General features: G+C 43.8%; 1 protein-coding gene across 5 annotated transcripts in view; it reads left to right on the forward strand.

Annotated features, from left to right (window-relative positions):
• Positions 1 to 22,593, forward strand: part of TTN (titin) — a 274,868-nt gene that overhangs the window by 224,550 nt on the left and 27,725 nt on the right. For all 5 annotated transcript variants that reach the window (XM_052636390.1, XM_052636391.1, XM_052636392.1 and 2 more), the window contains 8 exons: positions 47 to 17,152; positions 17,748 to 18,044; positions 18,154 to 18,741; positions 18,834 to 19,136; positions 19,249 to 19,545; positions 20,864 to 21,151; positions 21,264 to 21,563; positions 22,257 to 22,559. In XM_052636390.1, the coding sequence (XP_052492350.1) occupies positions 47 to 17,152; positions 17,748 to 18,044; positions 18,154 to 18,741; positions 18,834 to 19,136; positions 19,249 to 19,545; positions 20,864 to 21,151; positions 21,264 to 21,563; positions 22,257 to 22,559 (19,482 nt within the window). The remainder of the gene's footprint in view (positions 1 to 46; positions 17,153 to 17,747; positions 18,045 to 18,153; positions 18,742 to 18,833; positions 19,137 to 19,248; positions 19,546 to 20,863; positions 21,152 to 21,263; positions 21,564 to 22,256; positions 22,560 to 22,593) is intronic.

The following is a 22,593-nucleotide window of genomic DNA, read 5'->3' on the forward strand; positions in this document are numbered from 1 at the left end:
TACCAAATCCAAACCCTTAACATTTTTGTGCCTGTTTCCTTTCCAGATCCCCCAGGACCACCTTCAAACGCACGTGTCACTGACACTACCAAGAAATCTGCTTCTTTGGCCTGGGGCAAGCCTCATTATGACGGTGGCCTTGAAATCACTGGCTATGTCGTAGAGCATCAAAAAGTAGGAGATGAGGGCTGGATAAAGGATACAACAGGAACGGCCCTCAGAATCACTGAGTTTGTGGTCGCTGATCTCGAGACTAAAGAAAAGTACAATTTTAGAATCAGTGCCGTCAATGATGCTGGTGTTGGGGAGCCAGCAGTGATTCCAAATGTTGAAATTGTGGAACGGGAGATGGCCCCTGACTTCGAACTAGATGCTGAGCTTCGAAGAACTCTTGTTGTGAGAGCAGGACTCAGTATCAGAATCTTCGTGCCCATTAAAGGTCGACCTGCCCCCGAAGTGACATGGACCAAAGATGATATCAACCTTAAGAACCGAGCTAACATTGAAAATACAGAGTCATTCACGCTCCTGATCATCCCAGAATGTAACAGATATGACACTGGCAAGTTTGTGATGACTATAGAAAACCCCGCGGGGAAGAAGAGCGGCTTCGTTAACGTCCGAGTCTTGGACACACCAGGGCCTGTCCTCAACCTGAGACCTACTGACATCACAAAGGAGAGCGTCACCCTGCACTGGGACCTCCCTCTGATAGACGGGGGCTCACGTATCACAAACTACATTGTGGAGAAACGAGAAGCAACACGGAAATCTTACTCCACGGTCACCACGAAGTGCCATAAATGCACTTATAAAGTCACTGGCTTGTCTGAAGGATGTGAATACTTCTTCAGAGTGATGGCAGAAAACGAGTATGGAATCGGCGAGCCGACAGAAACAACGGAGCCTGTAAAGGCCTCTGAAGCACCATCACCGCCAGAGAGTCTTAACATCATGGACATAACTAAGAGCACAGTCAGCCTGGCATGGCCTAAACCCAAACATGACGGGGGCAGTAAGATCACTGGCTATGTGATTGAAGCCCAGAGAAAAGGCTCTGACCAGTGGACCCACATCACAACCGTGAAGGGGTTGGAATGCGTTGTGAAGAATCTGACCGAAGGGGAAGAGTACACCTTCCAGGTGATGGCAGTGAACAGTGCAGGGAGAAGCGCCCCTAGAGAAAGCAGACCCGTCATTGTCAAGGAGCAGACCATGCTTCCAGAGCTGGATCTCCGCGGCATTTATCAGAAATTAGTCATCGCTAAAGCTGGTGACAACATCAAAGTTGAAATTCCAGTGCTCGGTCGACCAAAGCCCACGGTTACGTGGAAGAAAGGAGACCAGATCCTTAAACAGACACAGAGAGTTAACTTTGAAAACACAGCAACTTCCACCATCTTAAACATCAACGAGTGCGTAAGAAGTGACAGTGGGCCCTACCCATTAACAGCAAGGAACATTGTGGGAGAGGTTGGTGATGTCATCACCGTTCAAGTCCATGACATCCCAGGGCCACCTACTGGACCAATCAAATTTGATGAAGTGTCATCTGATTTTGTCACCTTCTCTTGGGAGCCGCCTGAGAACGATGGAGGTGTACCCATAAGCAACTATGTGGTAGAAATGCGGCAGACTGACAGTACCACGTGGGCTGAACTAGCAACTACTGTTATACGCACTACCTACAAAGCCGCTCGCCTTACTACCGGAGTGGAGTACCAATTCCGGGTAAAAGCTCAAAACAGATACGGAGTGGGACCCAGCATCACGTCAGCACCTGTAGTTGCCAACTATCCATTTAAGGTCCCTGGGCCTCCTGGTACCCCTCAGGTGGCTGCAGTTACCAAGGACTCAATAACAATCAGCTGGCATGAGCCTCTTTCTGATGGTGGAAGCCCCATTTTAGGATACCACGTTGAAAGAAAAGAACGAAACGGTATTCTCTGGCAGACTGTGAGCAAAGCATTAGTACCTGGCAACATTTTCAAATCAAGTGGACTAACAGATGGTATTGCTTATGAATTCCGAGTGATTGCAGAAAACATGGCTGGCAAAGGCAAGCCAAGCAAGCCATCCGAACCTATTTTAGCTTTGGATCCCATTGACCCACCCGGGAAACCAATTCCTCTCAATATTACTAGACACACAGTGACTCTTAAATGGGCTAAGCCTGAATATACTGGAGGCTTTAAAATTACTAGTTATATAGTTGAAAAGCGGGATCTTCCTAATGGACGGTGGCTAAAGGCCAACTTCAGCAACATTTTAGAGAATGAATTTACAGTCAGTGGACTAACTGAAGATGCCGCATATGAATTCCGTGTCATTGCCAAAAATGCTGCCGGTGCTATTAGCCCACCATCTGAGCCATCAGATGCTATCACATGCAGAGACGACATTGAAGCCCCAAGGATAATGGTGGATGTCAAATATAAGGACACAATTACATTAAAAGCCGGTGAAGCGTTCAAGCTGGAAGCTGATGTTTCAGGTCGCCCACCTCCAACAATGGAATGGACCAAAGATGGAAAGGAGCTTGAAAACACAGCAAAATTAGAAATTAAAATTGCAGATTTCTCTACTAATCTGGTAAACAAGGATTCACTGAGAAGGGATGGCGGTGCCTATACCCTTACAGCAACTAATCCTGGTGGTTTTGCCAAACACATCTTCCATGTCAAAGTTCTTGATAGACCAGGCCCACCAGAAGGACCTTTAGCCGTGTCTGAAGTGACATCAGAAAAGTGTGTACTGTCGTGGTTGCCTCCACTGGACGATGGAGGTGCCAAAATTGAGTATTACGTCGTTCAGAAACGTGAAACCAGCAGACTGGCATGGACGAACGTAGCCTCAGATGTCCAACTAACAAAACTGAAGGTCACTAAACTCTTGAAAGGCAATGAATACATATTCCGTGTGATGGCTGTAAACAAATATGGCGTTGGAGAGCCCCTGGACTCAGAGCCTGTGCTTGCAGTGGATCCTTACGGACCTCCTGATCCACCTAAAAACCCTGAAGTTACCAGCATCACTAAAGATTCCATGGTTGTCTGCTGGGGCCATCCTGACTCTGATGGTGGCAGTGAGATCATCAATTACATTGTGGAACGGCGAGATAAAGCAGGCCAACGCTGGGTGAAATGCAACAAAAAGACCCTTACTGATTTAAGATACAAAGTGTCTGGGCTGACAGAAGGACATGAGTATGAGTTCCGGGTCATGGCTGAGAACGCGGCTGGAATCAGCGCACCGAGTGCTACCAGTCCATTTTATAAAGCTTGTGATGCTGTGTTTAAACCCGGCCCACCAGGTAACCCACGTGTTCTAGATACAAGCAGATCATCCATTTCGATTGCTTGGAACAAGCCTATCTATGATGGTGGTTCCGAAATCACTGGGTATATGGTTGAGATCGCCCTGCCAGAGGAAGATGAATGGAAGATCGTCACTCCACCAGCTGGGCTCAAGGCAACGTCTTACACCATCACCAACCTCACAGAGAACCAGGAATATAAAATTCGCATCTACGCCATGAATTCTGAAGGCATTGGGGAACCTGCACTTGTTCCTGGAACTCCAAAGGCTGAAGACAGGATGCTGCCTCCAGAGATTGAACTGGATGCTGAACTGCGCAAAGTTGTCACCATAAGAGCTTGCTGTACTCTGAGACTTTTTGTCCCCATCAAAGGAAGGCCAGCACCCGAGGTGAAGTGGACCCGAGAGCACGGAGAATCTTTAGATAAAGCTAGCATCGAGTCCACAAGCTCTTACACCCTGCTTATTATTGGAAACGTAAACAGATTCGACAGTGGCAAATACATACTGACCATAGAAAACAGCTCAGGCAGCAAGTCTGCATTTGTCAATGTCAGAGTCCTAGACACACCAGGCCCGCCACAGGACCTGAAGGTAAAGGAGGTCACAAAGTCATCTGTCACACTGACATGGGAGCCGCCTCTTATTGACGGAGGTTCGAAAATAAATAACTATATTGTTGAAAAGCGGGAATCAACAAGGAAAGCATATTCAACTGTTACAACAAATTGCCACAAGACTTCCTGGAAGGTAGACCAGCTTCAAGAAGGCTGCAGTTACTACTTCAGGGTTCTCGCCGAAAATGAATACGGCATCGGGCTGCCTGCTGAAACTGCAGAATCTGTGAAAGTATCAGAACGACCTCTGCCTCCAGGAAAGATAACGTTGGTGGACGTCACAAGAAACAGTGTGTCACTCTCCTGGGAGAAACCCGAGCACGATGGAGGCAGCCGAATTCTAGGCTACATCGTAGGGATGCAGAGCAAAGGCAGTGACAAATGGGTCACGTGTGCCACGGTCAAAGTCACCGAAGCCACTATCACCGGATTAATTCAGGGTGAAGAGTACTCTTTCCGTGTGTCCGCTCAGAACGAGAAGGGCATTAGTGATCCGAGACAACTGAGCGTGCCAGTAATTGCCAAGGATCTTGTCATTCCACCAGCCTTCAAACTCCTGTTCACTACTTTCACTGTCCTGGCAGGTGAAGACCTAAAAGTCGATGTTCCATTCATTGGACGCCCTACGCCAGCCGTAACCTGGCATAAAGACGATGTGCCACTGAAGCAGACGACCAGAGTAAACGCCGAGAGCACAGAAAATAACTCGCTACTGACAATAAAGGAAGCGTGCCGAGAGGATGTTGGACATTACATCGTTAAACTGACTAACTCAGCTGGTGAAGCTACCGAAACCCTTAACGTTATCGTTCTTGACAAACCAGGGCCTCCAACAGGACCAGTTAAAATGGAGGAAGTGACAGCTGACAGTATTACTTTCTCCTGGGGCCCACCTAAGTATGATGGTGGAAGTTCTATCAACAATTACATTGTAGAAAAACGGGACACTTCCACAACCAGCTGGCAGATTGTGTCAGCTACTGTTGCAAGGACAACAATAAAAGCTTGCAGGTTAAAGACTGGGTGTGAATATCAGTTTAGGATTGCAGCTGAAAACAGATATGGAAAGAGCACCTACCTCACTTCAGAGCCTATTGTAGCCCAGTATCCATTCAAAGTTCCTGGTCCTCCTGGCACGCCGTTCGTAACACTATCCTCCAAGGACAGCATGGAAGTACACTGGAACGAGCCAGTCAGTGATGGAGGTAGCAAAGTCATTGGCTATCATTTGGAACGCAAGGAAAGAAACAGCATCCTCTGGGTAAAGTTGAATAAGACACCTATTCCTCAAACCAAGTTTAAAACAACTGGCCTCGACGAAGGCGTTGAATATGAATTCAGAGTCTCTGCAGAGAACATTGTGGGCATCGGCAAGCCAAGTAAAGTGTCCGAAAGCTACGTAGCCCGTGATCCATGCGATCCACCAGGAAAGCCAGAGCCAATCATTGTCACAAGAAATTCCGTGACTCTTCAGTGGAAGAAACCCACTTATGATGGTGGAAGCAAGATCACTGGTTACATTGTTGAAAAGAAAGAACTGCCCGAGGGCCGCTGGATGAAAGCTAGTTTTACCAACGTCATTGACACTCAGTTTGAAGTAACTGGCCTAGTTGAAGACCACAGATACGAGTTCCGGGTTATAGCCCGAAATGCTGCAGGAGTATTTAGCGAGCCTTCAGAGAGCTCAGGGGCAATAACAGCAAGAGACGAGGTAGAACCACCACAGATTCGCATGGATCCAAAATACAAAGATACAATTGTGGTGCATGCTGGTGAGCTGTTTAAGATTGATGCAGATATTCATGGCAAACCGATACCAACCACTCAGTGGATAAAAGGTGATCATGAGCTCTCCAGTACAGCTCGATTAGAAATTAAGAGCACTGACTTTGCCACCAGTCTCAGTGTCAAGGATGCAATACGCATTGATAGTGGAAGCTACATACTAAAGGCCAAAAACGTCGCAGGAGAGAAGTCAGTCACTGTAAATGTCAAAGTTCTTGACAGACCAGGGCCACCCGAAGGACCTATTGTTATATCAGGAGTTACAGCAGAAAAATGCACACTAGCTTGGAAACCCCCACTCCAAGATGGTGGGAGTGATATCATAAATTATATTGTGGAAAGGAGAGAGACCAGCCGCTTGGTTTGGACTGTGGTTGATGCTAACGTACAGACTCTCGGCTGCAAGGTTACTAAGCTGCTTGAAGGCAATGAATATATTTTCCGTGTAATGGCTGTCAACAAATATGGTGTTGGCGAACCTCTTGAATCTGAGCCAGTAACTGCCAAGAACCCATTTGTAGTGCCAGATGCACCAAAGGCTCCAGAAGTCACAGCAGTGACCAAGGACTCAATGATTGTTGTATGGGAAAGACCAGCATCTGATGGCGGCAGTGAAATTCTTGGGTACGTTCTTGAAAAACGCGACAAAGAGGGCATCAGATGGACAAGATGCCACAAACGTCTGATTGGGGAGCTGCGCTTGAGAGTAACCGGACTCTTAGAAAATCACAATTACGAGTTCAGAGTCTCAGCCGAGAACGCTGCTGGACTTAGCGAGCCAAGCCCACCTTCTGCTTATCAAAAGGCTTGTGACCCTATTTATAAACCAGGACCTCCAAACAACCCCCGAGTCACTGATATTACGAGATCTTCCGTCTTCCTTTCTTGGGGCAAACCAATATATGACGGTGGCTGTGAAATCCAAGGATACATTGTTGAAAAATGTGACGTGAGTGTTGGTGAATGGACAATGTGCACTCCGCCGACTGGAATCAATAAAACAAACATAGAAGTGGAGAAGCTGTTGGAAAAGCATGAATACAACTTCCGTATCTGTGCTGTTAACAAAGCTGGAGTGGGAGAACATGCTGATGTCCCTGGACCTGTTATAGTTGAAGAAAAGTTGGAAGCACCAGACATTGACCTTGACCTGGAACTGAGGAAAATTCTAAATATAAGGGCAGGTGGCTCCTTAAGGTTATTTGTTCCTATTAGAGGTCGTCCTACACCAGAAGTTAAATGGGGCAAAGTGGATGGTGAAATCCGAGACGCAGCTATAATCGACAGCACTAGCAGCTTCACCTCCCTTGTTCTTGACAATGTCAACCGATATGATAGTGGAAAATACACTCTCACATTAGAAAACAGCAGCGGGACAAAGTCTGCCTTTGTGACTGTGAGAGTTCTGGACACACCAAGTCCACCTGTTAATCTGAAAGTCACAGAAATCACTAAAGACTCAGTGTCAATTACATGGGAGCCTCCTCTGCTGGATGGGGGATCCAAAATTAAAAACTACATTGTTGAGAAACGTGAAGCCACAAGGAAGTCATATGCTGCCGTTGTGACAAACTGCCATAAGAATTCTTGGAAAATTGATCAGCTCCAAGAAGGCTGTAGTTACTACTTCAGAGTCACAGCTGAGAACGAGTATGGTATTGGCCTTCCCGCCCACACTGATGATCCAGTTAAGGTTGCAGAAGTCCCACAACCTCCAGGAAAAATCACTGTGGATGATGTCACCAGAAACAGTGTCTCTTTGAGCTGGACAAAGCCTGAACATGATGGTGGCAGTAAAATCATTCAGTATATTGTGGAGATGCAAGCTAAACACAGTGAGAAATGGTCAGAGTGCGCTCGAGTCAAGTCCCTTGAAGCCGTAATTACCAACCTAACTCAGGGAGAAGAGTACCTTTTTAGAGTTGTGGCTGTAAATGAAAAGGGGAGAAGTGATCCTAGGTCTCTTGCAGTTCCAATAGTTGCCAAAGATCTGGTCATTGAGCCAGATGTCAGACCTGCATTTAACAGTTACAGTGTACAGGTTGGCCAAGATTTGAAAATAGAAGTACCCATTTCTGGACGTCCTAAGCCAACTATTACCTGGACTAAAGATGATCTTCCACTGAAGCAGACTACAAGAATCAATGTCACTGATTCACTTGACCTCACCGTACTCAGTATTAAAGAGACTCATAAGGATGATGGTGGACATTATGGAATCACAGTTGCTAATGTGGTTGGTCAGAAGACAGCATCCATTGAAATTATAACCCTAGATAAGCCTGATCCTCCAAAAGGACCTGTTAAATTTGACGAAGTCAGTGCTGAAAGTATTACCTTATCTTGGGAACCTCCATCATATACAGGGGGCTGCCAGATCACCAACTACATAGTTCAGAAAAGAGATACAACCACCACAGTATGGGAGGTTGTTTCTGCTACTGTGGCCAGAACGACACTCAAAGTGACCAAACTGAAAACTGGTACAGAATATCAATTTAGAATATTTGCTGAAAACAGATATGGGCAAAGCTTTGCCTTGGAATCTGAGCCAATTGTAGCTCAATATCCCTACAAAGAACCAGGCCCTCCAGGTACACCGTTTGTCACAGCCATTTCCAAAGATTCCATGGTTATACAGTGGCATGAACCAATCAATAATGGTGGCAGCCCAATCATAGGTTACCACCTTGAGAAAAAGGAAAGAAACAGTATTTTGTGGACAAAAGTCAACAAAACTATTATTCATGATACCCAGTTTAAAGCAATCAATCTTGAAGAAGGCATTGAATATGAATTCAGAGTGTATGCTGAAAATATTGTTGGTATAGGCAAGGCAAGCAAGAATTCCGAATGCTATGTAGCCAGAGATCCCTGTGACCCACCAGGAACCCCAGAAGCAATAATTGTTAAAAGACATGAAATCACTTTACAATGGACCAAACCCGCATATGATGGTGGAAGTGTGATTACGGGTTACATTGTAGAGAAGCGTGATCTGCCTGACGGTCGCTGGATGAAAGCCAGCTTCACAAACGTCATTGAAACTCAGTTTACTGTGTCAGGTCTTACTGAAGATCAAAGATATGAATTCAGAGTCATTGCAAAGAATGCAGCAGGTGCAATAAGCAAACCTTCTGACAGTACTGGACCGATAACTGCCAGGGATGAGGTCGAACTCCCAAGAATTTCAATGGATCCAAAATTTAGAGACACAATTGTGGTGAATGCTGGAGAAACATTCAGGCTTGAAGCCGATGTCCACGGAAAGCCCCTGCCTACCATTGAGTGGTTAAGAGGAGATAAGGAGATTGAAGAATCTGCTAGATATGAAATAAAGAACACAGATTTCAAGGCTTTACTTATTGTAAAGGATGCCATTAGAATTGATGGTGGACAGTATATTTTAAGAGCTTCCAACGTTGCGGGTTCTAAGTCATTCCCGGTAAATGTAAAAGTGTTAGACAGACCAGGGCCTCCAGAAGGGCCAGTCCAGGTTACTGGAGTCACCGCTGAAAAATGCACATTAACATGGTCTCCACCACTTCAAGATGGTGGCAGTGACATTTCTCACTATGTTGTTGAAAAGAGAGAAACAAGTCGGCTTGCCTGGACTGTTGTTGCTTCAGAGGTTGTAACCAATTCTCTGAAAGTTACCAAACTCTTAGAAGGGAATGAATATATCTTCCGTATAATGGCTGTCAACAAATATGGTGTTGGCGAGCCTTTGGAATCTGCACCAGTACTCATGAAAAACCCATTCGTGCTTCCTGGACCACCAAAGAACTTGGAAGTCACCAACATTGCCAAGGACTCCATGACCGTCTGTTGGAACCGTCCAGACAGTGATGGTGGAAGTGAGATTATTGGTTACATCGTAGAGAAAAGAGACAGAAGTGGCATTAGGTGGATAAAATGTAATAAACGCCGCATTACAGACTTACGGCTAAGAGTAACAGGATTAACAGAAGATCATGAGTACGAATTCAGAGTCTCTGCAGAAAATGCGGCTGGAGTTGGAGAACCAAGTCCAGCTACAGTTTATTATAAGGCCTGTGATCCTGTGTTCAAACCTGGCCCCCCCATCAATGCACACATTGTAGACACCACTAAAAATTCAATTACACTTGCCTGGGGTAAACCCATCTACGATGGTGGCAGTGAAATTCTGGGATATGTAGTAGAAATCTGTAAAGCAGACGAAGAAGAATGGCAAATAGTTACTCCCCAGACTGGCCTGAAAGCCACTCGATTTGAAATTTCAAAACTCACTGAACACCAAGAGTATAAAGTACGGGTCTGTGCCCTCAATAAAGTTGGTTTAGGTGAGGCTACAGATGTTCCTGGTACTGTGAAACCAGAAGATAAACTTGAAGCGCCTGAACTTGACCTTGACTCTGAATTAAGGAAAGGAATCGTTGTAAGAGCTGGTGGATCCGTCAGAATTCACATTCCATTCAAAGGTCGCCCAACACCCGAGATCACCTGGTCTCGAGAGGAAGGTGAATTCACAGATAAGGTCCAAATCGAAAAAGCAGCAAACTATACCCAACTATCAATAGATAACTGTGATAGAAATGATGCTGGAAAATATCTTCTCAAGCTGGAAAACAGCAGTGGGTCTAAATCTGCTTTTGTAACTGTGAAAGTTCTTGACACTCCAGGACCACCACAGAATTTGGCAGTCAAAGAAGTGAGAAAAGATTCTGTCCTTCTGGTGTGGGACCCACCCTTAATTGATGGGGGTGCAAAGGTCAAGAACTATGTCATCGACAAACGCGAATCAACCAGGAAAGCATATGCTAATGTGAGTAATAAATGCAGCAAAACAAGCCTCAAAGTTGAGAATCTTACAGAAGGAGCCACTTATTACTTTAGAGTAATGGCTGAAAATGAATTTGGAATTGGTGCTCCAGTGGAAACTGTTGATGCTGTGAAAGCATCTGAGCCTCCGTCCCCACCAGGAAAGGTCACACTGACTGATGTGTCCCAGACCAGCGCATCCCTGATGTGGGAGAAACCTGAACACGATGGTGGGAGCCGAATTCTGGGGTATGTTGTTGAAATGCAGCCCAAAGGAACAGAAAAATGGAGTGTCGTGGCTGAATCCAAAGTCTGTAATGCAGTTGTTACTGGTTTGAGTTCTGGGCAAGAATATCACTTCCGTGTCAAGGCTTACAACGAGAAAGGACAAAGCGATCCAAGAGTGCTTGGTGTTCCAGTCATAGCCAAAGACTTGACTATACAGCCTAGTTTTAAGTTACCATTTAACACATACAGTGTCCAAGCTGGTGAAGATCTTAAAATCGAAATTCCTGTTATTGGCCGGCCAAGACCTGAAATTTCATGGGTCAAAGATGGCGAGCCTCTTAAACAGACGACAAGAGTAAATGTTGAGAAAACAGCTACTTCAACTATTCTGCACATTAAAGAAAGTAACAAAGATGACTTTGGGAAATACACTGTAACAGCAACAAACAGTGCAGGTACCGCAACCGAAAATCTCAGTGTTATCGTTTTAGAAAAGCCTGGACCTCCAGTTGGACCAGTTCGGTTTGATGAAGTTAGTGCAGATTTTGTGGTCATATCTTGGGAACCTCCAGCCTATACTGGTGGCTGCCAGATAAGCAACTACATAGTAGAGAAGCGAGATACAACCACCACCACTTGGCACATGGTATCAGCAACGGTGGCAAGAACAACAATTAAAATAACCAAACTGAAAACGGGCAGTGAGTACCAGTTTAGGATTTTTGCAGAAAACAGGTATGGAAAAAGTGCCCCCTTGGATTCTAAACCTGTTATTGTACAATATCCATTTAAAGAACCTGGGCCACCTGGCACTCCTTTTGTGACATCAGTCTCAAAAGATCAAATGCTTGTGCAATGGCACGAGCCAGTTAATGATGGAGGCAGCAAAGTTATTGGCTACCATCTTGAACAGAAAGAAAAGAACAGCATTTTATGGGTCAAATTAAATAAGACTCCCATTCAAGACACCAAGTTCAAAGCAACTGGGCTTGATGAAGGCCTTGAGTATGAGTTCAAAGTTTCTGCTGAAAATATTGTCGGCATTGGCAAGCCAAGCAAAGTGTCGGAATGCTTTGTTGCTCGTGATCCTTGTGACCCACCAGGTCGCCCTGAAGCCATTGTCATTACGAGAAACAATGTCACACTGAAATGGAAGAAACCCGCCTACGATGGTGGCAGCAAAATAACAGGTTATATTGTAGAAAAGAAAGATCTACCTGATGGCCGTTGGATGAAAGCCAGCTTTACCAATGTATTAGAAACTGAATTTACAGTGAGTGGACTTGTGGAAGACCAAAGATACGAATTTAGAGTAATTGCAAGAAACGCAGCAGGCAACTTTAGTGAACCATCCGAGAGTACTGGCGCCATTACTGCAAGAGATGAAATTGATGCACCAAATGCCTCACTGGATCCCAAATATAAAGATGTCATCGTTGTTCACGCAGGAGAGACTTTTGTCCTGGAAGCGGATATCCGTGGCAAACCTATCCCTGATATTGTTTGGTCAAAAGATGGAAGAGAGCTTGAAGAAACAGCTGCCAGAATGGAAATCAAGTCTACTATTCAGAGGACAACCCTTGTTGTCAAAGATTGTATACGTAGTGACGGGGGACAATATATCCTGAAACTCAGCAACGTTGGTGGTACCAAGACTATACCCATCACTGTAAAGGTACTTGACAGGCCAGGGCCTCCTGAAGGGCCTCTGAAAGTTTCTGGGGTTACTGCTGAAAAATGTTACCTGGCTTGGAACCCACCTTTACAAGATGGTGGTGCTAGTATTTCACATTACATCATTGAAAAGAGAGAGACCAGCAGACTCTCCTGGACCCAGGTTTCAACTGAGGTGCAGGCCCTTAACTACAAAGTCACTAAACTTCTCCCTGGTAATGAGTACATTTTCCGTGTCATGGCTGCGAATAAATACGGGATTGGAGAGCCGCTGGAATCTGAGCCTGTTACAGCCCGTAATCCTTATAAACCACCAGGTCCTCCTTCACCACCTGAAGCCTCAGCAATCACCAAAGATTCTATGGTCGTAACATGGGCACGCCCAGTAGATGATGGAGGTGCTGAAATCGAGGGCTATATTCTTGAAAAAAGAGACAAGGAAGGCGTTAGATGGACCAAGTGCAACAAGAAAACACTAACAGATCTTCGATTCAGAGTAACTGGCCTTACTGAAGGGCATTCCTATGAATTCCGAGTTGCTGCTGAAAACGCAGCTGGTGTGGGTGAACCCAGCGAGCCTTCTGTTTTCTATCGTGCATGTGATGCTCTGTATCCACCAGGACCACCAAGTAATCCAAAAGTGACAGACACTTCCAGATCTTCTGTCTCCCTGGCATGGAATAAACCAATTTACGATGGTGGTGCACCTGTTAAGGGCTATGTTGTTGAGGTCAAAGAAGCCACTGCTGATGAGTGGACAACGTGTACCCCACCAACAGGACTACAAGGAAAGCAGTTCACAGTGACCAATCTTAAAGAAAATACTGAATATAACTTCCGTATCTGCGCCATCAACTCTGAAGGCGTAGGTGAGCCTGCAACTATACCTGGTTCAGTTGCTGCTAAAGAGAGACAAGAGCCACCCGAAATAGAACTGGATGCTGATCTCAGAAAAGTGGTCATTCTGCGTGCAAGTGCTACTTTACGCTTATTTGTCACTATCAAAGGTCGCCCAGAACCTGAAGTGAAATGGGAAAAGGCCGAAGGTGTTCTCACTGACAGGGCCCAGATTGAGGTGACCAGCTCATACACAATGCTGGTAATTGATAATGTTACTAGATTCGACAGTGGTCGGTATAATCTGACGCTAGAAAACAACAGTGGCTCTAAAACTGCTTTTGTTAACGTCAGAGTTCTTGACTCACCGAGTGCCCCTGTGAATCTGACTGTAAGAGAAGTGAAGAAAGACTCTGTGATACTGGCTTGGGAACCACCGCTTATCGATGGCGGAGCTAAGATTACAAACTACATTGTCGAAAAACGAGAAACAACACGGAAAGCATATGCTACTGTTACAAACAACTGCACAAAGAACACTTTTAAAATCGAAAATCTCCAAGAAGGGTGTTCTTACTACTTCCGAGTCTTGGCTGCCAATGAATATGGAATTGGTTTGCCCGCTGAAACAACTGAACCCGTTAAAGCTTCTGAACCACCCCTCCCACCTGGAAGAGTAACTCTTGTCGATGTGACCCGGAACACAGCTACAATTAAGTGGGAGAAGCCAGACAGTGACGGTGGCAGCAAAATTACTGGTTATGTAGTTGAAATGCAGACTAAAGGCAGTGAAAAATGGAGCATCTGCACACAGGTGAAGACTCTAGAAGCAACTATATCAGGCCTAACTGCTGGAGAGGAGTATATCTTCAGGGTAGCTGCAATTAATGAAAAAGGAAAAAGTGATCCAAGACAACTTGGAGTGCCAGTAATTGCAAGGGACATTGAAATAAAGCCTTCAGTTGAGCTTCCTTTCAATACTTTCAATGTAAAGGCCAGGGACCAACTGAAGATTGACGTTCCATTTAAAGGAAGACCTCAAGCTACTGTAAGCTGGAAAAAAGATGGTCAGACCCTTAAAGAGACGACTAGGGTCCATGTTTCTTCTTCAAAGACTGTAACATCACTAACAATTAAGGAAGCTTCAAGGGAAGATGTTGGCACTTATGAATTATGTGTTTCAAATAGCGCTGGATCCGTAACAGTTCCTATTACTGTAATTGTGCTTGACAAACCAGGACCTCCCGGACCTATACATATTGATGAGGTTAGTTGCGACAATATAACCATTTCTTGGAATCCTCCAGAATATGATGGCGGCTGCCAGATTAGCAATTACATCGTTGAAAAGAGAGAAACCACTTCTACAACATGGCATGTAGTTTCACAAGCAGTTGCAAGAACATCCATTAAAATAGTTCGTCTAGTAACAGGAAGTGAGTATCAGTTCCGCGTTTGTGCAGAAAACCGCTTTGGAAAGAGCTCCTACAGTGAATCTTCTGCTGTAGTTGCCGAGTATCCATTCAGCCCCCCGGGTCCTCCTGGTACTCCTAAAGTTGTGCATGCCACAAAATCCACCATGTTGGTAACCTGGCAAGTGCCAGTTAATGATGGAGGAAGTCGAGTACTTGGTTATCACCTTGAGTATAAAGAAAGAAGCAGCATTCTTTGGTCAAAAGCAAATAAAACCCTCATTGCTGATACGCAAATGAAAGTCTCCGGCCTTGATGAAGGACTGATGTATGAGTATCGTGTATATGCTGAGAATATTGCTGGAATTGGTAAATGCAGTAAATCTTGTGAGCCAGTCCCTGCAAGAGACCCTTGTGACCCTCCTGGACAACCTGAAGTCACAAATATCACAAGGAAATCAGTGTCACTTAAGTGGTCAAAACCACATTATGATGGTGGAGCTAAGATCACCGGCTACATCATTGAACGTAGAGAATTACCAGACGGCCGGTGGCTGAAATGCAACTTTACTAATGTACCAGAAACGTACTTTGAAGTAACTGAACTCACTGAAGATCAACGTTATGAATTCCGGGTTTTTGCAAGGAATGCTGCTGACTCAATTAGTGAGCCATCTGAATCCACTGGACCTATCACAGTTAAAGATGATGTTGAGGCTCCAAGAATTATGATGGATGTCAAATTCCGAGATGTCATTGTTGTCAAAGCTGGAGAGGTCCTTAAGATCAATGCAGACGTTGCAGGGCGACCTCTGCCAATAATCTCCTGGGCCAAGGATGGTGTAGAAATTGAAGAAAGAGCAAGAACAGAAATTGTGTCAACGGACTACACTACTTTGCTAACAGTGAAAGACTGTGTCCGACGAGACTCTGGGCAGTATGTGCTAACAGTGAAGAATGTTGCCGGAACTCGGTCTATGGCAGTTAACTGCAAGGTACTTGATAAGCCTGGCCCACCTGCAGGACCACTTGAAATAACCGGCCTCACTGCTGAGAAATGCTCTCTTTCCTGGGGACCACCCCAAGAAGATGGCGGTGCAGCTATTGACTATTACATTGTAGAAAAACGTGAGACAAGTCGCCTTGCTTGGACAATATGTGAAGGAGAGTTAAGGATGACATTTTGTAAAGTGACCAAGCTACTCAAGGGCAATGAATACATCTTTAGAGTAACAGGTGTTAATAAATACGGTGTTGGCGAGCCCCTGGAGAGCATGGCTGTAAAGGCCCTTGATCCATTTACAGTTCCAAGTCCACCTACATCTTTGGAAATTACATCTGTGACCAAAGAGTTCATGACACTTTGCTGGTCCAGACCAGAGAGTGATGGAGGCAGCGAAATATCTGGTTACATCATTGAGAGGCGAGAGAAAAACAGCCTACGATGGGTACGTGTAAACAAAAAACCAGTTTATGATCTGAGAGTGAAATCCACAGGACTTCGTGAAGGGTGTGAATATGAATATCGGGTATATGCAGAAAACGCTGCAGGCCTGAGCCTTCCAAGTGAAACCTCTCCCCTAATTCGGGCAGAAGATCCTGTGTTCTTACCATCTCCTCCATCCAAACCCAATGTTGTGGACTCAGGCAAGACCAATATAACTATTGGCTGGGTTAAGCCCTTATTTGATGGTGGGGCCCCAATAACTGGATACACCGTGGAATTCAAAAAATCTGATGAAACTGACTGGCAAACTGCCATTCAGAACTTAAGAGGCACTGAATATACAGTAAGTGGACTAACCACAGGAGCCGAATATGTTTTCAGAGTAAGATCTATCAATAAGGTCGGTGCTAGTGATCCCAGTGATAGCTCCGATCCCCAGATAGCAAAGGAAAGAGAAGAAGAACCTGTATTTGATCTTGACACAGAAATGAGGAAGACCTTGATTGTCAAGGCCGGTGCCTCCTTTACCATGACTGTGCCTTTCCGAGGAAGACCAGTACCCAGTGTCTCCTGGAGTAAACCCGACACTGACCTCCGCACTAGAGCTTATATTGATTCCACAGAATCTCGAACATCACTGACTATTGAAAATGCCAACAGAAATGATTCTGGAAAATACACATTAACGATTCAGAATATCTTGAATGCTGCCTCCCTGACCTTGGTCGTCAAAGTTTTAGATTCTCCTGGTCCTCCAGCCAACATTACTGTACATGATGTCACCAAAGAGGCTGCAGTATTATCCTGGGATGTTCCTGAAAATGATGGTGGAGCACCAGTGAAGAACTACCACATAGAAAAACGGGAGGCCAGTAAGAAAGCATGGGTCTCTGTGACCAACAACTGTAACCGACTCTCCTACAAAATTACCAACTTACAAGAAGGGGCGATTTACTACTTCAGAGTCTCTGGAGAAAATGAGTTTGGTGTCGGTGTACCAGCCGAAACGAAGGAAGGAGTAAAGATAACAGGTGTGTTTGAAGAACAAAGAAAACCTACATATCCATATTCATTTTCCTTGAATAGTGCGAATCATTTTAATTACTGTTTAAATGCTTTTGGTTCACACCTCAAGCAATTCAGACTGTGGCACAAAAGAAATTCTTACTAATAGAGAAAGTTTTTCATTGATTTACAAAAAAAGTAGAAATTTACATAGATGAAAATAGATAATATATGTTGGATTTAAGTATAATTGAACTTGACTGCACATATATGTACGTATATATATCGTGTATGTGCAGAAATTAACATGATATTTTATAACACTGTTCATCTCATTCCTCATTTTTTACCCATAATAAATTTGGGATAAATTTAATCATTTAATTGGGTCATTTGATGCTTATTTGATCTGAATGCTACGACATGCTGTGACATAAAATGACAAAGCCTGGGAAAGTTTTGCTTGACTCAGAAGCGAAACTGATCATATAAAAAGTAAGGAAATCTCAAAATAATTGTATGCCTTCATTAAAATTTTTTCTTTTGACAAGGCAGGAAGAACACATGTGGGGAAAAATGTTGCAATAATCTTCACTTTCTTCTGATGTTTTACTTTCATAGAAAAGCCAAGCCCGCCTGAAAAACTTGGAGTAACAAGTGTATCCAAAGACAGTGTTTCCCTGGCCTGGTTGAAGCCAGAGCATGACGGTGGAAGCAGAATTGTGCATTATGTCATTGAAGCACAAGAAAAAGGACAGACGACCTGGGTTAGATGTGCGGTGGTAAAGTCAACCCACCATGCTGTTTCTGGTCTGAGGCAGAATTCTGAATACTTTTTCCGGGTGTTTGCTGAAAATCAAGCTGGCCTGAGTGACCCAAGAGAGCTTCTGCTTCCTGTCCTTGTTAAGGAGCAGCTAGGTGTGTTTAATTTTATGTAGAAGCAAAATTTGAAATTATTTGCATTGATTTAAGTCAACTTGCAAAAAGCACTCTTTTCACCTTCATCTTCTCTACCCTCATTTTTCAGAACCACCTGAAATTGACATGAAGAATTTCCCAAGCCATACCGTCTACGTTAGAGCTGGTTCAAACCTTAAAGTTGACATTCCGATTTCTGGAAAACCACTGCCCAAAGTGACCTTGTCAAAAGATGGTGTCCCACTGAAAGCAACCATGAGGTTTAATACTGAGATTACTGCTGAAAACCTGACCATCAATCTCAAAGAAAGTGTTGCCGCTGATGCTGGAAGATATGAGATCACAGCTGCCAACTCCAGTGGAACGACCAAAGCTTTCATTAACATCGTGGTACTGGACAGACCTGGTCCCCCAACTGGCCCTGTTGTGATAAGTGATATAACTGAAGACAGTGTGATTCTCAAATGGGAGCCACCTAAGTATGATGGTGGAACTCAGGTTACCAATTACATCATACTTAAGAGAGAGACAAGTACTGCAGTATGGACGGAAGTGTCTGCAACAGTGGCCAGAACCATGATTAAAGTCATGAAACTGACCACAGGAGAAGAATACCAATTCCGCATCAAGGCAGAAAACCGCTTTGGCATCAGTGATCACATAGATTCAGCTTGTGTGGTTGTCAAGCTACCATACAGTAAGTTGTCGAACTTCTCAAAGATCCCACGTTTCCAATTACAAAAATGTTTGAAATGTCTATATTAACCATGGGATTTCTGTCTTTCATAGCAACACCTGGACCACCATCTACACCATGGGTCACCAATGTCACTCGAGAAAGTATCACCGTGGGCTGGCATGAACCAGTGTCCAATGGAGGCAGTCCAGTTATAGGCTATCACCTGGAGATGAAAGACAGAAACAGTATCTTATGGCAAAAAGCCAACAAAATGCTCATCCGCACAACTCACTTCAAAGTCACAACAATTAGTGCCGGATTAATCTATGAATTCAGGGTGTATGCAGAAAATGCTGCTGGCATTGGGAAACCCAGCCATCCTTCAGAACCAGTCCTAGCCATTGATGCCTGCGGTATGTATTTGTCACAAGAAGGACAGTTCCAACTACTTAGCAATGCAAACCTTCTTTCTGCAAAGTAAAATAATGATCTAAGTGCACTAATCTGCTTTCTGTCTTTTCACAGAACCCCCAAGAAACCTCCGTATCACTGACATTTCAAAGAACTCTGTCAACCTTTCATGGCAACAACCCGCTTTTGATGGAGGAAGCAAGATTACAGGCTACATGGTTGAGAGACGAGACCTTCCAGATGGCAGATGGACCAAGGCCAGCTTTACCAACGTTACCGAGACTCACTTCACTGTCTCTGGCTTGACTCAGAATGCCCAGTATGAATTCCGTGTCTTTGCTAGAAATGCCGTCGGGTCCATCAGCAATCCATCCGAGGTTGTAGGCCCCATCACGTGCATTGATTCCTATGGTAAGCATTTTTAGTACTTTGAACCACAGCAGTAATTTAACTCAATATTCTATCTTACTTTTTCTGGTCCTCATCTATAGGATAAGTTTTACCATGTACCTTGTTAGATATTTAGGAGAAATTATGAATTACCTGGGGGTGGTGGGTGGTCTTAGGAAAATTCCATAACACCCCAGGCCTTTTGGCTTAACTGTAAAACATGAGATTTGGACTACAGGATAGCAAAAGGCCTTCCTGATTTCAGTCTTTTATGATTCTTTGATTATATGAATTAGTACTTTCATATTTCTATTTAAAATTTTCAGCATCAATAATTAAAGCAATGGTTGGATGCTCAGAGAATATTCCTCTTAAACAAGTGAAAACTAAACAGAGGTGTTAATGATGATAAATATTAGCAGTAGCTAACATTTGCTGTGTACCTTCCATGAGTTCTCTCCCCTAGTTCCAACAGCCTTAAGATCAGCTCATTTTACAGAAGAGAAAGTGAGGTTTAGAGTGCGTACATAACTTCCCTGACATCAAAGCAGCTTATGAATGATAGAAGGGAAATTCAAACAGACTTCAGAATTCTCTCTACATTGCCGTTGTCCGAAATACACATACACATCCCAAAATACACTACTGGAAAATAAGTAGCACATTCAACTCAACAGTAGTTTAAAAACTAAAATTTCATGAGAGTTAGGTACCTAGTGATGCCGTTTCTAAAAATCCCCCATTTCCAAGGGGTATCTCTGTGGTATCGGGGCAGAAGTACCCACTTCCATCTTCATGATGAGACTCCTCAGGCCTCTCTCTATGAACCAGGCTTAGTAGACACTGAGTGAGTATTTGTGAGACTGTGAAGCAAGTCAGTTAATTCTGTTTCTCAAAACTTGTAAGCAGCCTGGCACAAAACCAGTCCAGGGGAGTATACAGCTCTGTGCGTAGAGAATTCAGCATTAAGGGTCTGCTGTAAACTGCCCCCACTTGAATACCAGTGAACTGGGAAGGGAAATAAAAAGAACCAGATCATTGTTCTGTGTCCCATTTCATTACTGGAATAAAACACGTAATAGACTTTACATTTCAAAGGCACTTAAATCCCTGTGCAATTAGTGCTGTCACTGGGGTTCAGAGCTTGCTCACCATCTTTCTTCCTCATCTGAGATAGAAGAGTAGCTTATAAGATTAAATATAAAATATAAATGGGATTAGAACTACCGTGGGTACATGTATTATTTAATAAAGGCCAATGAGCTTACTTTGAAGTTGCTGTGATTATTTTCTTCATTCTTGTGATCTTTTAAACATTCATGATCTGTTTTTCTTACAGGTGGACCTGTAATTGATTTGCCTCTAGAATATACAGAAGTTGTCAAATGCAGAGCAGGGACATCTGTGAAGCTCAGAGCTGGCATTTCTGGCAAACCTGAGCCTACAATTGAGTGGTATAAAGATGACAAAGAATTACAAACCAATGCACTGGTCTGTGTCGAAAATACCACTGACCTTGCATCTGTACTCATCAAAGATGCAACTCGCCTTAATAGTGGAACCTATGAATTAAAACTAAGGAATGCCATGGGCTCAGCCTCAGCCACGATTAGACTGCAGATCCTTGGTAGGTGCTGAATGCAAGCCAACATCATATTTCATTTGCCTAAAATTTAATGATTTTAAAATAGAAACTTTTCTAAATTTATTAATATACCATTTCGTTCTTTCATTGACAGACAAACCAGGACCTCCAGGTGGACCAATTGAATTTAAGACTGTCACTGCTGAAAAGATAACTCTTCTCTGGCAGCCTCCGGCAGATGATGGTGGTGCAAAAATCACTCACTACATCGTGGAAAAGCGTGAGACAAGCCGCGTTGTGTGGTCTATGGTGTCTGAAAATTTGGAAGAGTGCATCATTAAGACCACCAAAATCATCAAAGGAAATGAATACATCTTCCGGGTTCGCGCTGTGAACAAATATGGAATTGGTGATGCGCTGGAATCTCACCCAGTGATAGCAAGGAATGCATTTGGTGAGATACGATTTCATTAGAAAACTAAAACCAAATACATGAAAATTTATTTACGTACTTATTTTCATTGTATCAAATCCTACCAGATGATCATTTTATTCCTTGAGTATTAGTTGTAATTGCTTTGAAATAAATGAGACCTTGTTTTGAGTCAAGGCACTAAATAGTATCTCCAAGAGCAAGTTTGGTAAATGTTGGCTTAGATTAAGATTATCTTCGAGACTCTTCTACGTCATGCAGCCATTACTAATCCATTTACAAATGTCTATATGCTCAGATAGCATCTCATCTCTCAAATTTCTGTCATTACTCACTGAAATGAGTAAAATTCATGAAAATTTAAAAATAAACTGGGATGTCCCTGGCAGTCCAGCAGTTAGGACTTGATGCTTTCACTGGCAGAGACTGGGTTCAGTTCCTGGTCAGGGGAACTAAGATCCCACAAGCTGTGTGATGTGACCATAAATAAATTCATAAGTAAACAAATACTCTTCTGCTAGCTATTAATAGTTTCCAGAGCTTGATTGACTTATTTTCTTGCTCATCATATCACTTCTCATAATGATCCTTTTCACCAGGTGGAAAATATAATAAATGAGACAAATATCCTTAAGTAGGACTTGAAGACTAAAAAGTAGAATCCATCAGTCATGTTGACTCTTTTAACTCACTTTCCTCTTCCTTTTTAAACAGTCACACCTGGGCCTCCCAGCGTGCCAGAGGTGACAAAGATTAACAAGAATTCGATGACTGTTGTCTGGAGCAGGCCGGTTGCAGATGGTGGCAGTGACATAAGTGGGTATATCCTTGAGAAACGAGACAAGAAGAGTCTTGGATGGTTTAAAGTCCTAAAAGAGACAATCCGTGACACCAGACAGAAAGTGACAGGGCTCACGGAACACAGTGACTATCAATACCGAGTTTGTGCTATAAATGCTGCTGGACAGGGTCCATTTTCTGAACCATCTGACTTCTACAAAGCTGCTGATCCTATTGGTAAGTGCAGCCTCTTCACCTGTGTCATCTTTCA

This window comes from Budorcas taxicolor, chromosome 2 (genome assembly GCF_023091745.1).
Source record: "Budorcas taxicolor isolate Tak-1 chromosome 2, Takin1.1, whole genome shotgun sequence".
Lineage (NCBI taxonomy): Eukaryota > Metazoa > Chordata > Mammalia > Artiodactyla > Bovidae > Budorcas > Budorcas taxicolor.